Here is a 15,963-nt window from a genome sequence, read left to right as displayed (position 1 = left end):
TAATATATATATATATATATATATATATATATATATATATATGAATAAGCCTATGATTATGAAAGAGGACTAAGTCCAAAAATTGCAGTATTGATTTTAGGATTTTAAATTATTTATATTCTAAAGTAATTAAAAAACCATCTCTATTATAAAATAAATCATAAAATTAATTTCTTCTATTTTTGGATTTATAGTTTTTAACGTAAAAGTAAATGAATATATGTATCTATTGACACTTTGACTTTTTTAACATGTACAACAATTAATTCGTATAGAATGTTAATACTTTTTTTTGGATAGATGCTAAATTTTTGCTAACGAATATTTTATCCACTAAAAGTCCTTATCCATATCATATATATGTATTTATGGATTATAAAATATTAATATTAGATTTTCATACGCATGCTCGGTAAGCAGAATATTCTATCGACAAAACAACGATCGAAGCACACTTAACATGCTATACGATTCTTGTCTAATCGATTGATTTATTCTTAATTCAAATGAACATAATTTACAAAATCGATAAAATACAAATATATAAAAAAATGTCATTTATTAAACAAATAGAAAACTAATCAAAATTTTCAATAAAAAAATTATTTATTTAAGTTAATAATCATTTATAAGAAAAGTGACGATATAAAGATCGTTTAAAAAAATAAAAGAAGGTGAACATTTAAATGCGAACATTGTGTGAAAGATAATTAACCGATAGACAGCATTGACAAAGGCTAATTATCAATCGACTGTGAACTACTTTCCCGTGGTTCTCACTTCTTTCATTAGGTTTAAGCGTAAAGTGAAGGCGAATGATAACGATGTAAAACAAGTAACCAATCAGAAATCAGACAAAGGCGTTAGCTATAAAAGGAGAAACTAATCAGGAAGCAGGGAAAGGCGTCTACCGCGACGTGATTGGCCGATATCATGAGCCGATCGTTCCGGCGTAAGAGATTCGATAGAAGGAAGAAAAGTTTTTATTCGGATTGGTTGAGGCGTTGCTAGGCAACAGAAACGTCGTGCGCGTCACCGGGCGGCCAAGCAGGACAGCCGGCCGGCCGGCCGGCGTACCCGGCACCCGAACTCGCACGAAGCGTTTCCTTCGGAGTAGCGTAAATCGGCGCAGAACGTCGTTGGCTCTCGTTGAGTGCGAACGCGCGCTTGTTAATTGGTGCGTAATATAGATCTTTTTTTATTACACTTAAAACGCCGGCAGGATAATAGTATTCTTTCCGCGTATATAATATATATCTTTTATTCTTTATCTCTCTTTCTCTTTTTCTAACGTTTTTTTTATTTCTTTTTTTTAATGTAAAGAATATCATATATATACATATATCAAACAAGCCTTTTTTTTTCGAAAAAAAAAAGAAAGAGATTTAAACGAATAAGGAGGAACATCCGAGTCTTCTTTCTCTCAGTAGGGTAAAAGTAATTTCGAAGAGAGAAAAAACTAACAAGGAGAAAAATGGCAGAGGACAAGAACGAGACAAGCCCGAACGCTGAGGGTGAAAAGCCGCCACAGGAAGCAGCACCGCCCGCTAAACAGGAAAAAGAGGAGCCCAAGGAAACGAAAGAGGAGGAGAAAAAAGTCGAGGAGAATGGCGAGGGTGAAAAGGCGAGAGAGAACGGTGAGGAAAAACCAACGCCAGAGCCAAAGGATATGCGAGCAATCGTGCTCAATGGTTTCGGCGGACTCAAAAGTGTTAAAGCTCTGAGAAAGCCAGAACCCACCCTTGGCGAAGGAGAAGTTCTTATACGCGTCAAAGCATGGTAAGTTACATTTCATTTTTATACATATATATATATATTTATTCATTTTTCATTACTGTATAGAAAAATGTTCTCATTCGTATGAACCTTTTTTCATGTGTCAGTCAAAGAATTCCGACGTTTAGTAAACTAATCGAATGCAGTGAATTTTTTCTGTCAAGGACACACATTGACAGATATAATATGCATATCCTTTATTCACATTTTTTAACAATAACTATCTATTAATTTTTTTTTTTTAATTAAATTCATCTCGAGTCATTTTCAAAGTACGTACTTATAATTGCATATGTAAAAAAAATATCATAAGAATAGTATTACTTTTCAAAAAGCATAAATCGTATCCTGGCAACACGAATCGATTAAAATTTTGAATAAGTATTTGTAAAAAGAATGAAATATTTTTAATTAAAAAACAATCTAATTAAATCGAAAGAGACACCATCGTAGGCCTTGTAACCCACCGTCGTGCAATTCTGTACGAGGTTTCTTTGACCTTGGCCATGGAGCCGGCTTCTATCTCTCGAAAGCTTATACGCTCTTGGGAGCGTGGCACACCCACTCTCTCTCTCTCTCTCTCTCTCTCTCTCTCTCTCTCTCTCTCTTTCTTTCTCTGTCTTTCTTTTTTCCTCTCTTCTTTCTCTCTCCTTCGATGGTGGTGGTGGTGTTGTATGCAGTATACGCGGTCGGGGAGAGATCGTCAACGTTGTATTCAAAGGCGTGCGAGAGAGGACCTTTTCACGCGTGAGTCACGTTTCATAAAGGCGATTGGCATTGATGAGAAAATAGCCCCTCTATAGAAAGACATAATGCCGTTGCTGCCGATGCTGGTTCGAATAAATTCGTGTGTATGGCGGTGTGCCCTTCCGGACACGCCACGCCATGTCATGCCATGCCATACTACCGGGCACATACACAACCGTCTAAAGTATGATTCCAAACGTTCGTTCCCATAAATGCTACTACTCGAATCAAATCATCTCTTTAGAATATTAATGAATTTCTTCTTTTTATTTCATCCTCCATTGTTTTTCTCATCTTATTTTCTTTCAATCTGTATAATTAACGTTTCCAAATCATTTTGTTCAGAAAATTATACAATTGTTTTTTTTATTTATTTTTGGAACTGCAATTTAATTTTAAAGTTCAACACAGAAAAGCGTTTTTGAAGAATCTTTCAAAAGAGGGATGATCTTTTTATATCGCCCTATATATATATATGGTCGACTGTCGAGGACGTGTTTCTTTCTTTTTCTTTCTTCTTTCTGTCTTAAATAAACTTGGTTAGTCGTTTGAAAGGAAATGAAAGGAGCAAGAGGAAAAAGGGGGAAGAGAGAGGAAGGGTGTGAGTGAGTAAAAGTAAGAGAGAGAGAGAGAGAGAGAGAGAGGACAAGAAGAGAGTACGTTATGAAAGGCAGAGTGAAAATCCTAACGACGGGTAACTCTCGTTCATATTAAACTGGAGGGAGAGAGCAGTAAAACTCTTCTCGATGAGCTGAATGGCATCCGTTCAGTTTCCCATAATGCGATACTAAAGGCTCATTAACTTGATAAGCCGAAGTAAGTCGAAGACATAATACTTCCCTTTATCTTTCTAATTCGTTCAAATAAAATCAACGAATATTTATCTGACGTTTCCAATAATTTCACATGTATTTTATTTTTATTTTATTTTTTGAATATTTTTAACTGTCATAATAATTTAAGGTTAAATAAAGAAAAATTTGAATAATAATTAATATATATTTAGATTATCTATAAAGATAAGAAATTATCTTTTACATAAAAAGACATTATTTTGAACACAAAGTATTTATTATCCAATGAAAAAAAAAGAAAGAATAAGGTAGACAAATTTTGGACACCCTGTGGGTGACACAACAGGCCCTCAGCCGTTTTCTTAGTGTGTATTGGTCTGCTGTCTGTGAGTATATTGTGTGCGCTCGTGCACCGATAGATCTATGGGATGTCCGTATTGATCGAACCACACCCGTGTTTCCTGCACCCCCCTTCGCACGCACGCGGATATACACGCACACGCGTGCGCAAGAGAAATCCGCCATGACAGTTTCATGAAAGAGAGAGAGACAGACAGACAGACAGACAAAGAAAGAACCACGAATTTTACTACCCGCATTAGATTTTCTTCTTTTCATCGTTCTTTTGATTTCTAATACAATCAATCTAGTTTTATGACTTTTTTATTATTCTATTATTTATTAATATTTTCTTCGGTTCACGTAAAAAGAAAAGAAACAAAAATTGTTAAAAAACGTGTAGAAAAAAAATGGCGTATGGTTACCACTACAAATAAATTTCTAAGTTCATTGTTCGTGTAGTAATTAAAAAAATGGCGAATATAACACACACACACACCCTTATTTCATTTTAAAAAAATAATCCCATAATAATATAAAATCCTTTCTTTAAAACTGTAACAAATTAAATTATATAAATATAATTTCTTTTATTTTATGGAATATAACATATATTATTCTATTTGAAAATAATACTTTTTCAATAAATAAAATTATAATTTAATAATACTTAAATAATATTTAAAAAATTTAATAATATACATGAACAAATAATTTATTAACTGCAACATATAAAATTGGATATAATAATCAAATTGAATGAAATAACATGTACGCCATTTTTTCTATTACACCTTTTCTTGCATGATTTTAATTTGTTTTGTTTTAATTTAAATAGACAAGGTCGTAAAACTTTGTCAATCTCATTTCGTGATCCGATAGAAATACTTTATAAGGATTCATCACACATGCGTATTTTTTATCCAAATGTATAAATAAAATGTTTCTACAAGTGGGAATAATAAGCGATCAAAGTTTATATTTATTATTACGAATGTTCTTCTTCGTCATAGGGGTAAACGACGAGGTCAAAGAATTTTTCCGTTAAATCCCCCATTCTCGTTCGTCTTCGATTTATCTCAAGTAATAATCCTTCAACTACTACCAACGAACGATACTAAACTCTCTCGCCACACCCAGTGCCAAGAAGAGAAATGAGAAAGAGGGTTGGCTGACACCACAATGTGTATTTCGAAATAATTATATATTGACAATGAATATACACACACACTTACACACATATACAAAAAAGGGAGGAATTAATATTTTATTTCAGTAATAGAAATAAGACATTTCGTTAACAACTTTTAAATAAAATTAAGAATTGTAGTAGGTGTTTATATATATAGGGTGTTTTTATACAAAGTTTTACAGTTTTTCATTTGAATCATTTCATTGACAAATATCTTACAAAAAAATTTGTCAATTTAATTTACAATATTAATTACAATTTCTGTTTTTTTTTTCTACAATGAGTCAATTAATTGTTCTTTTATTTGAGGTTATCGTACAGGTTATTTCTTTCTTTCTTTCTTTCTTGCTTGCTTTTACACATGTTCTTATTTTCCTCATCGTGTTGTTATATTTATCTTTTTTTTTTCATTTCTTTCTTTTTTTTTCTTGTTTAATTATAAACGATATAAGTCATTTCTTACGCATCGTATATGCGGCGATCTGCATTGAAAATGACTCAGATCTTATCAATTACGTTATCTCTTAGAAAATGATTAATCCGGAAAGGAGGGCGTGTGATACGTTTGACGCATACAATTGATTATCAATACCTTATTTAATTAATCAACACAAAAAAATTTATCAAATATTCTCTTGTTTAAATAAATTGCTTAAATACACTTTTTATGCAATTAAATTTTCAAACATTTAAATATATAATTATATCATAAAATTTAATTTTCAATATTAAAATTAATTTTAATTTAATTTAGAGATTTTATTTTTAAATTAATAAAATCAATTTATTAATAAATTAAATTTAGTTTTGAATATTGAAATGATTTTCAAACGAAATAAAAATGAATTCATTTGAAAACGTATATAAATAAAATTATATTATGCACGTGTTATCAATTTGATAAGAATTTGATTTGAAATAGTTTATTCTAGTAAGTTGTGTTATTGACTCATTCTGTATATATTTTTTTTTATTATTGTTTCCACTCTCGGAAGTTGGAAGCAAATTACATATATATATATTATATGTATATTATGTGTATGTGCATATATGTATTTATGTCTGTGTTTTATATATATATATATATATATATATAGTTAACTCGCAACATGAGTCAGAAAAAGAACATCGTGTGCGTGTTCAGCAGCTGGCTGGTCTTACCGTTTTCGATTCTTTGTTTTTCGCGTAACTCGGCGTCATTTTGTCGCGCCATTTTCATATAAAAAAAACTTTATATATATATATTTTATTTAATTTATTTATAAAATACTTGACATTTTTATTATTTGTAAAATGAAATATCATTTTATGAATCGTGGGAAACTTGTAAAAAATAATTAGAATTATTCATTAGGTTATGTACCCCCTTCTCTCTTATTTTTTATTATTAATATATTAAATATTTTTACAGAAATTTTGAATATAATAAAAATTGTTTTATTGTACAGTTAAAAATCAAATAATTATCATTTAATAATTATTATTTTCATTTTATTATCTTCACGTAGTGTTTTTAATCTCATTTCTTACGCATGCATACCAATCGTAGTAACACAACGAAAGAATTCAAATGCAAAGATTGTTTCTGTAGCAATAAAAAATAACAAAGAATTATCCTTTAGTATTATTTATTTTTTTTTCTTTTTGGTCTCTATCTTTGTTTTTCTTTCTCTTACTCTTTTTCTATCTTTCATTTGATGTCTCTCGAATCGTTTGAAAACAATTGATAACTCTTGAAGATGTTGTTGTTTTGAATTGTGTGGTGGTGATGTAAAGAGTACGGGGGTTTATTTATCGTACGCTCGTGAATTATTATTATTCTTATTATTTATTACGTATTATGTATTTACCGAGGCCAATAAGACTTCTATATATATATGTCTATGCTTATATATGTGTTTATGTAGATTTTTATTTATGTAAGCAACCTTATGACGACGCATGTAAGGGGGACAAAAAAAATTATAAATATGGAATAAAGATTTGCTCCTGCTTTTTTTTTTTGCGACAAATGTTTATTCATTTTAATCGTTAATTGTAAACAAAATAATTATCCTTCCTTCACTATCAAATAATACATTTTTTCCTTGACGATGTGTTAATTCAAATTTTTATTATTTTCTAACGAAATATGGAAAAATATTTGTAAACTATGTAACTGTATAACTTTGTTTAGGTAGTAGAGGAAAAAACAGCTTATCGTTATTTCTAATGTTCAACGAAAACATATACACATATATATTTGTTCGTGCAGCCATACTAAGTGATTAATTCTTGTTGTCATCTTTTGTACACGGCTAATCCTTAATATCGAGTCGATAATTCTTATCGCGAGGTTTTTCTCTTACGTCCAACCAATCAACCTAACCTTACTTTGTATTTTTCTATTTTATTTTCATTACTTTTAATACACCTGCGTTATCGTCGATATTTATATTAGACGACGAATCGCATTATTGTTTAACTTGTCCTTTTTTATTTTTATTTTTCTATGTTCCTTTAATTTCATTTTTATTCGTTCACATTAATTCGTGAATTCGAAAATATAAAATTTGTTTTATTATTATTTTTGTTTTTTTATAAGTTTCCAGTATATTACAGTGAGTCACCACCCTAATCGTCAATTTTATATTAATATAATATTTTTAAAGCTTTGTTCACAGATTTTGATATATATATTTTATTATATTTATATTATTTATTTATTTATATTATATTTATCATTAATTATATATATATTATACAATACTTATTTTGATTATTTCTGTACATATCACGTTGAGCGTCACGTCAGTCATCGGTGGCTGACACGTTTAACTATTTTTTCAATACAAAGTAACGCCTGTGGCCTGACAGGAATTTCCCTAAAAATTCGCGTGGCGCTTAACGTAATTTATATGAGTTTTCTTAGTAATCCAATATACATATAATAATAATAACGATAATAATATAATTATAAAAACATTTCGAACGATTATAACGTTGACTGGTATTTTAAAAAGTTTTTCACATTATGACAAAAGTTTGCATTATGCACTCGGTTACACATTTTATGTCTACATATGACAATATATTCCGGAGATGTGAACGTGACTGTACACACATATGCCTAGACGTTATCAATTAAAATGTTCCTCGCTAGTTGAAATACAACGTCACTTTTTTGTCTTTACAAATATTTTTTCATATATTTTTTTTTTTTTTCGATAATTTGAACGGTGAAACGTGAGATTTCTCTATTAAAATAAACTTTTAACTTGATTACTTTAAATCGTTCAAATATTTCATTACAAACATATGATACGATTGTTCATTTACATGGAAAAATACCAAGAAAAGTTTTTTTTTTTTAACTCAATCCGACAATTTAAAAATACCAAGGATAAGAACATATTTTAAAGTAAAAAAAAAAAAAATAAACAAGTAAACAACTAAATATTAAACCAACCAACTAAAAGACTGAAATATTCTGACGAAACTTTACTCTATACACCCTTTTTATAAAAATATTCGTGTCATCTGTTTAAAATGCTTATTAAAAAAAGAAACATAAGGTGTATTACAACAATAAAACATGTTAACGACCTTCGTGAAAATCATTATAGATAACACAATATGTGTGTGTATGTGTGTCCTCAGCGTTATAAGAATATAATAACAGGGATGATTTAACGCATTTCGTTCTTGGAACGAATAATAAAATCCCCATCCCCCTCTCTCTTGTCTCTCCCCTTCATCCCAATTACATTTCGAAGGGGGATGCGTATGACTTGGTCGATTAAATAAATTTTTTTTGTATTTTTTTACTTCTACTTTCCCTAAAGATAATCCCAACGGAATCGTAATAATAGTAGGATGGGTGGGGGGTGAAGAAGGGGTATAGGTGTAGGTGGTGGTCGAGGGTAAGGGTAGGAGAAGGGGGAGGGCACGTGCATACACCGATAATTTTCTTTTTTTTTTGTTGGGGGTTCCCCTAATTGTCCGGGGGTCTCTTTTTTCTCATGGAGTCACGCGAGATTCGCGCATTTGATTTCTTTTTATGACTTTACTGGCGCCCGAGTGTCTTCTTCGTTGATCGATCGATAGAAATAAGATTGACTCTTCGTGTTTCTATATATATATATATTTATTTATATATGCATATATCGTTTAGGTATGCTTTTAGTAATAAAAAAAAACTATACTAGTAACTCGTGGAATAAAAAAGCATATACTAGTTATTTTTATTATCGTTGGATCAAAATTAAAAGAATGTTCCATTTTTATTTTAAAAGCCATATATATATTAGATAGATGATAATGAATTGAACTTTTTATAACGCTATGTAATTTTATAGTCACTTACTTGAGTATATATATATGTATATAGGGCGGGGCATTTAAATCGGAACAGTTAAATTATCTGCATTATGGTATATTTTTTTTGTCAACTAAAATAAGTTTATATTATTTAAATTAAATACATTTTAGTGGTTACACAAATCATTTATTTATTTTTTTTAAACCGTTAACCGGGGAATTCCCTTTTTAATTACGTTGCTTTTCTTATTATTTATTATTATTTGTACTTAAAATAAATGGAAAGACTATGAAATATATTTTTTCATTTTTTTATGTATAAAGTACGTAAAATAAGTTAGACGTATTCATACATCCCGCCCCCTTGACAGGTTAACAACGTTAGTCAGTAAACTGCATCAACTATTGCACTAAAAAATAAATAAAAAATAAAACATGACTCAATTTAATAAAAACTGATTTATTTTTTATATTAATTATTTATTTGTTTTAAGTCCAATATTACAAATATTCTTCACATATTAATAAAAAAAAAAGTAATTTTCGTAATTGAAAAAAAAAGATGAATTGAGTTATAGATGGTTTAATTTATTAACGAACATTTAACTTGAGGGTTAGAGAATATTGAAAGGAAGGAACGATATGTGTAACACTATGACCCTACCCTCCCTTAACGGTGGTGGTGGTGTGTGCAATGCATGCATTGCATGCGTCATCGTTAACGTCGATGTGACGTCATCATCGGTCGCCTTCATGCTGTTTCTAAATACAATTCGATCGATTTTACCAAGAAAACAACTAGGGAAATTATTTCCAAAACCTCAAATCATTTTATACGTGTATTGTATATTATTATTTGTGTACATTTTCTTTTTTGGTTTTTCTATGCATTTATTTCAAAAATATTTGTTTATTAAATTGATACAAAATAATAATTTAGAAATCATTTAAGTATGAGTTCTCATCGTGTGTGTAAGGGAACAATTTGAAAATGATTTGCTCTTATCTATTTCGTTGCTAACGATAATGGGGGGTGACAATTGGGTCGAAACATTCAATGGAATTTCATTATATTAAATCGTCATCGTATTATCTTATTAGGTTGAGGAATACTTCCGTTCTTTTGTAACCATCTTCTTCTTCTTTTTCTTCTTCTTTTTATTCTATACTACTGTGTCTTTAATTCAAACTACGAATTACGAAAGAATAAATTCCCCATTGTTTTTCTTAAAAAGGACTTCATCGTCCCATCCGTTCGTTACTTCCTTTGGAAGGGATCCTTCCGTTGGGGGGTTTTATTATGACAACAATTTCAATTATTTTCATTCATATTATTATTAACGCGTAACCCTTTTTGTTGAACATTCCTAAAATAAAATACTTGTTTTAGATTTGATGCTATTGTTAAAATCCTTTCTTGTGAGATTGACACTAATTAAACAAAAAAATTTGTAATGTTAATTCTCCAAAAATCAAATTAAATATTACATCCGATAAAAAAAAAACATCAACTAACCTCAAAAACAATCATTTGTAATTTCTACAATTTTATTTGTTCCCCTTTCGAACTCCAATTAAAAAAAAAACAATGGTTTCTATTATCTTACGTGTACATGCGTAACTAAAACTTGTAGATATTAGGATTGTACGCAAAGAAAAGAAAAAAAAAGAAATGAAATAAATATCATAATTTAATTCCAAGCATGTAGATAAAACGTAGAGTGTGAGCAAGTAGCGTGGAACCGGTCAGAAGTATCGCATTATTTATTTATTTCCCTGGCAATGCGTATCTTTCCTCTAAGCATATAACCGTAGTTCGTTCGATAGTCGCAGTATAGTTACAGTCAACTTAGGGAGCAAGTAAAACGTCGTCCAAGTTGCGTGAGACGCCAGGCGTCGGTCTAGGCATCCTGGCGCCTTTGGTTTATATTACCCTTCGTTCTTTTGTCGAAACTACATAACATGGTGGTTTGTTTCACGTGACGAAACGATGATGATCATGATGATGATGATGATGATAATGATGATGATGATCATGGTACTCCTACACTACTATTACAACTACTTTTGTTACTACTAATATTAATACTATTATTAAAACTATTTTTGTTACTACTAATAGTAATACTATTATTACAAATATTTCTGATACTATTGATACAATTACAAATACTTTTGTTATTACTAATAGTAATACTATTATTACAACTATTTCTGCTATTACTAATACAATTACAACTACTATTACAACTACTATACCTCTAAAAACGTTATCATGTTCATACGACAACACTCTGGTCTTTCAACAGCACTTTCTATCACAAATTTTTGAATTTTCCTTTTTTTTTCTATCAATAAATTATAATAATAAATATTAAATATTTTAATTTAATCCTTTGACTACTATAGTCATATATACATCTACAATAAGCGTAAATTTAATCATTTTTTAAAAAACAGTATTATTTCAATTAATCATAAAGTAATAATAACTTAATTGTGATCAATAAGTCTACAAAATTCACAATCCACAAAAGGGGTTTAAAAAAAATTTTGAAAAAAAGAAAGACAGCAAATCTTATTGACCCCATTGAAAAAGGGAGATGAATAATCATTTCTTTACCACAATCTTAAGGCGTAATTGTACTTGGTTACAGTGGTCTGAACTTCCAAGATTTAATGGCACGGCAAGGTGCAATCGATTCGCCTCCAAAGACACCCTTCATTATGGGTTCAGAGTGTGCTGGAGATATCGAACAAGTTGGCGAGGGAGTTGAGAATTTCAAAGTAAGTTTTTTTTTCTATCTTTTCTTTTTTTTTCTAATATTTAATAATACATATTACATATGTATATGTATATTGCCTAGTACACAGGATGATTATCGTGTTGGTAATATATGCAAAACTATTATCACTTCTATCTGTTTCTTTTAGGTTGGTGACAGAGTAGTTGCTCTACCTGATCATAAAGCATGGGCCGAATTAGTAGCTGTCCCTGCTACGTCTGTTTTTGCATTGCCACCAGGCATGAGTTACTTGGATGCGGCTGCCGTTACTATGAATTACACCGTAGCTTACATCCTGCTCTTTGAATTGGCCAATCTCGCTCCTGGGAAGTCACTTTTGTTGCACAGTGCTGGTGGTGGTGTAGTAAGTATTTCATTATAATAATTAATCGTATCCTTGTTGAAAATATTATGCTCTGTCAAGTTTTGGAAAACTTCGATTAGTCCAGAATACAATGAGAGTTTTCTAACCAATTAAACTTTTGTAAAAAAAAATGAAAACAATACATTTATGTGAAATGTTTTTTTCTTTATTTGAACATATAAATGAAAGCTGAGAGAGAAAGAGAAAGAGAGAGAGAGAGAGAGGACTAAAGGAAAATATATATAAGTAAATTTAATTCTCCTTGAAATCCTAATAGTTCCAGCCAACCTTTCTATCTGTGTCTCTGTCTCTCTCTTTCTCTAGCTGTAGACATTAAAGAAGAAAAGGATAGAAACGTCGGGATCAATACGACTCAACAGGTTATACCTGAGGCCAACTACTACAGTGTGGGTGGTGGTAGGTGGTGGTAGTGGTGGTGGTAGTAGTCGTCGTGTACCGCTAGAAGTCGAGAAGGTGAAATCTATGGGGGATGCTGGTCGAGATCGCGTACGGGGTGTGAGGGTTGCTTGGCAACCCTTCGCTCTCTCATCGACCACTGTCGTGGGCCGCGCCCGTCTGAGACCGCACCACCACTATTGCACCACGTGTTACTTTTAGGCCTCCTTCACAACGCTTTTACCGTCCACGTGTACAACATGCCCTTCCTTTTTCCCTTCCTTCCTTTCTTCTTTTATTTCTTTCTTATCTTTTTCATTTCAGTTCAACTACGTGGATACATTGAGAAATTAAATTTAAAATTTATTACTTTTCCTTTTAATGTGATTCGTTTTAAAACAAAACTCGTTGAAGTTTTATCCCACGTGAATGGAATTTTATATTATTGTTAATAAAATAATATATTTAGATTGTTTTTTTGTTTATAGTATTATCTATCTATCTATCTATCTATCTATCTATCTATATATATATATATATATATATATATATATATATATATATATATATATATATATATTATATATCAATTTTAATATAAATTTATTTTATTTTATTTTATTTTATTTTATTATTTTTTTTAGGTTATCCAAATCTCTCTCTCTCTCTCTCTCTCTCTCTCTCTCTCTCTCTCTCTCTCTCTCTCTCTTAGCATTCGGACATTTTTTTTTCAAAATATTACGAAGAGAATATCCTTTTATTTTAATGAGTACTTTTATGGGGTTGACCAGTGATGCGCAATTGAGAGCAGAGAGCAGGCTACTTAAAATTCTGGGTTGTGGGTTATCTTCTTCTCTTCTTTTCCTTTCTCTGGTTTTCTTTTTCTCTCTCTCTCTGTCTCTCTCTCTCTATCTTTTTTTTTTCGTTCTTTCTCAAGTCCCTTGGCCTCGGTTCGTTCTTCGGCTCTCTCGCATCGGTTGTCGGGTATCGAATTCTCGAGAAGGGCGGAGAGCAACAGAAAACGAAGAAGAACTCTCCTCGATTCTTGGAAATAATGAATGCTTCCTCTGTTGAGAAGAAAACCTGAAACAGCTTAACTAAATATTTTTTATTGATCGTTCTTAATTCCTCATTTCGTTAATTCATTATTACGTTTTTCCATACTTGTGTTTACACAACAAAATATTTTCTATTTTATGATTTGATTTAAATCATTTTTATATTTTCCGGTTGAAATCTTTAATCGATTTTATGATGAAATTTTTTTTTAGGGTCAAGCCGTAGTCCAACTCGCTAAGACTGTAAAAGATGTGACCATTTTTGGTGTCTGTAGCAAGTCAAAACACGAAGCCCTTAAATCCTCCGGTACTATAGACTATTTGCTAGAACGAGGAACGGATTACTGTAACGAAGTCAGAAAGTAAGAATATTTCTAATACGAGATAATAAATGATCAAAAAATAATGATAAATATTTTTTAGAAATTAAAAAAATATACATTATTTATAATCATTATATATATTATATATTTGAGGGACCGGAAAGTAATGTCGTAAACTACACATATCAATTTTGATATTGTAAATTTAATCGAAATTAAATTTAATTAAATTTTTATTGATCCGGTATTTAAAATTTGCATTACTAAATGAAAAAGGTTTTGTTCATAACAAGGGTTGATTATGTTATTGATTAAAAATAAAAATTTGTTAAAAATTTGTTCTTTTGAATTTAAGATTAGAAAAGTCACATTTACTTTTCGCGCGCGCAGTCCCTCTAATATTATTATATAAATATGTTAATAAATATTATAATATAATATATATATATATAATAATAATTATAATATATTATATAAATGTTATACAATATTATACATTATTATATATTATTATTATTACAGAATTGCATCGGAAGGCGTGGATATAGTCTTGGATTGTTTATGCGGTGAAGAATGCAACAAAGGATATGCTTTATTAAAACCTATGGGAAAATACATTCTTTATGGTTCAAGTAACGTTGTAACAGGAGAAACGAAAAGCTTCTTTTCCGCTGCACGATCGGTTAGTAATATTATTATTATTAAAAAATTTCATTTTATAAAAGATATTAAATAATTTTTCTAAAAAATGCCTTCATTAATTTATTTTGTTCTTTTTTATAGTGGTGGCAAGTAGACAAAGTTTCTCCCATAAAGTTATTCGATGAAAACAAAACGTTGTCAGGTTTAAATCTTCGTCATTTAATGTACCAACATGGCGGTCACGCGTATGTCCGTCGGGCTGTTAATCAAGTATTCGCATTATGGAGCGAAGGTAAAATAAAGCCAGTTATGGATTCAACATGGGCTCTTGAGGATGTCCCGGAAGCTATGCAAAAGATGCACGATCGAAAGAATATTGGAAAAATCGTATTGGATCCTAGCTTGGAACCCAAACCAAAACCAGCTACACCAGCGAAAGGAAAAGCAAAGGACAAAAAAGCTACCAATCAGGAAGAGAAGAAAGCATGTAGCGTGGAATCGGAGGAAGGTGAAAAGAAAAAAGAGCCTGAACTGACAAACGGAACATCCGAGGATAAGTCTGACAGTGGTAAGTAAAAAATAAAATCAAAATTTATTTATTTCTTTTTTTTTGCTCAACAAATCTCAAAAGAACACAATGAAGAAGACTGTGAAGACTGTGTCGTTCATCTTTTACTTTTATTATTTTTCAGACTCGAAGGAAAAAGAATCTAGCTGAATTGTCGGCGCTAGGTAATCGTAATAATATAAAAAAAAAAATCTCAACAAAAAAACAAAAAAATTGTCATCTATAAAAAAACAAGAACTTTCATCATATCTCAAGAAAAAAAAATCCCATATTGTTACTGTCTGACGAAAAAAAAAAAAAAAAAGAAAGAAAAAGAAAACGAAAAAAAAACAATACAATATTAAATTCGACTTCTATAATTACTTGCATGCAGTTTTATGAAACGATATTACGTAATCGGAAGTCATGATTCTCGAGTTCAAGACTTTTAGATCTAAAAAAAAATGAAACCAACAAAAACAACACAAAAAAGTAAGATTACATTTTCTCGATTAAAGAAACGGATCGATCGTAGCTGTAAGTTGTTAACGAATCGTCGGACATTATCAATTTTCATTGTATAATAGTTTTTTTAGGTAAGTGATATCTTGAATAAGTTAAGCTCAAAATGGCAGACACTAAGATTATTTTTGCATTATATTCTTTTCTTTCTTTTTTTTTTTAGGGGGGTGTTTTCGTT

General features: G+C 30.4%; 1 protein-coding gene across 2 annotated transcripts; it reads left to right on the top strand.

The window, feature by feature from the left end:
- The first annotated feature begins 1,021 nt into the window (after positions 1-1,021).
- LOC107065156 (putative NADPH-dependent quinone oxidoreductase VAT1L) lies at positions 1,022-15,553 on the top strand. 2 transcript variants are annotated; one of them, XM_015318599.2, is made up of 8 exons: positions 1,022-1,177; positions 1,428-1,779; positions 11,805-11,934; positions 12,082-12,297; positions 13,965-14,113; positions 14,597-14,756; positions 14,858-15,284; positions 15,409-15,553. In XM_015318599.2, exons 2-8 carry the CDS (start codon positions 1,475-1,477, stop codon positions 15,432-15,434), a joined length of 1,413 nt encoding a protein of 470 aa, XP_015174085.1. In that variant the 5' UTR covers positions 1,022-1,177; positions 1,428-1,474; the 3' UTR covers positions 15,435-15,553. The 2 variants fall into 2 exon arrangements, with proteins under 2 accessions (XP_015174085.1, XP_015174092.1); XM_015318606.2 differs by having other exon boundaries at positions 1,025-1,177; positions 1,431-1,779.
- The last annotated feature ends 410 nt before the right edge of the window (positions 15,554-15,963 follow it).

Source organism: Polistes dominula, unplaced genomic scaffold (assembly GCF_049000335.1).
Source record: "Polistes dominula isolate Pdom_NZ unplaced genomic scaffold, Pdom_raw_medaka contig_373, whole genome shotgun sequence".
NCBI classification, from domain to species: Eukaryota; Metazoa; Arthropoda; class Insecta; order Hymenoptera; family Vespidae; genus Polistes; species Polistes dominula.
Note: the sequence above shows the minus strand (reverse complement) of the source record. Positions and strands in the feature narration are given on the sequence as shown.

What these genes read in the sequence shown, in the direction of transcription:
- LOC107065156 (XM_015318599.2), top strand. Translation starts at nt 1,475, where the DNA reads ATGGCAGAGGACAAGAACGAGACAAGCCCGAACGCTGAGGGTGAAAAG. An exon ending in ACAGTGCTGGTGGTGGTGTA is followed by an intron (nt 12,298 to 13,964) that starts GTAAGTATTTCA and finishes ATTTTTTTTTAG; the next exon opens with GGTCAAGCCGTAGTCCAACT. An exon ending in TACTGTAACGAAGTCAGAAA is followed by an intron (nt 14,114 to 14,596) that starts GTAAGAATATTT and finishes TTATTATTACAG; the next exon opens with AATTGCATCGGAAGGCGTGG.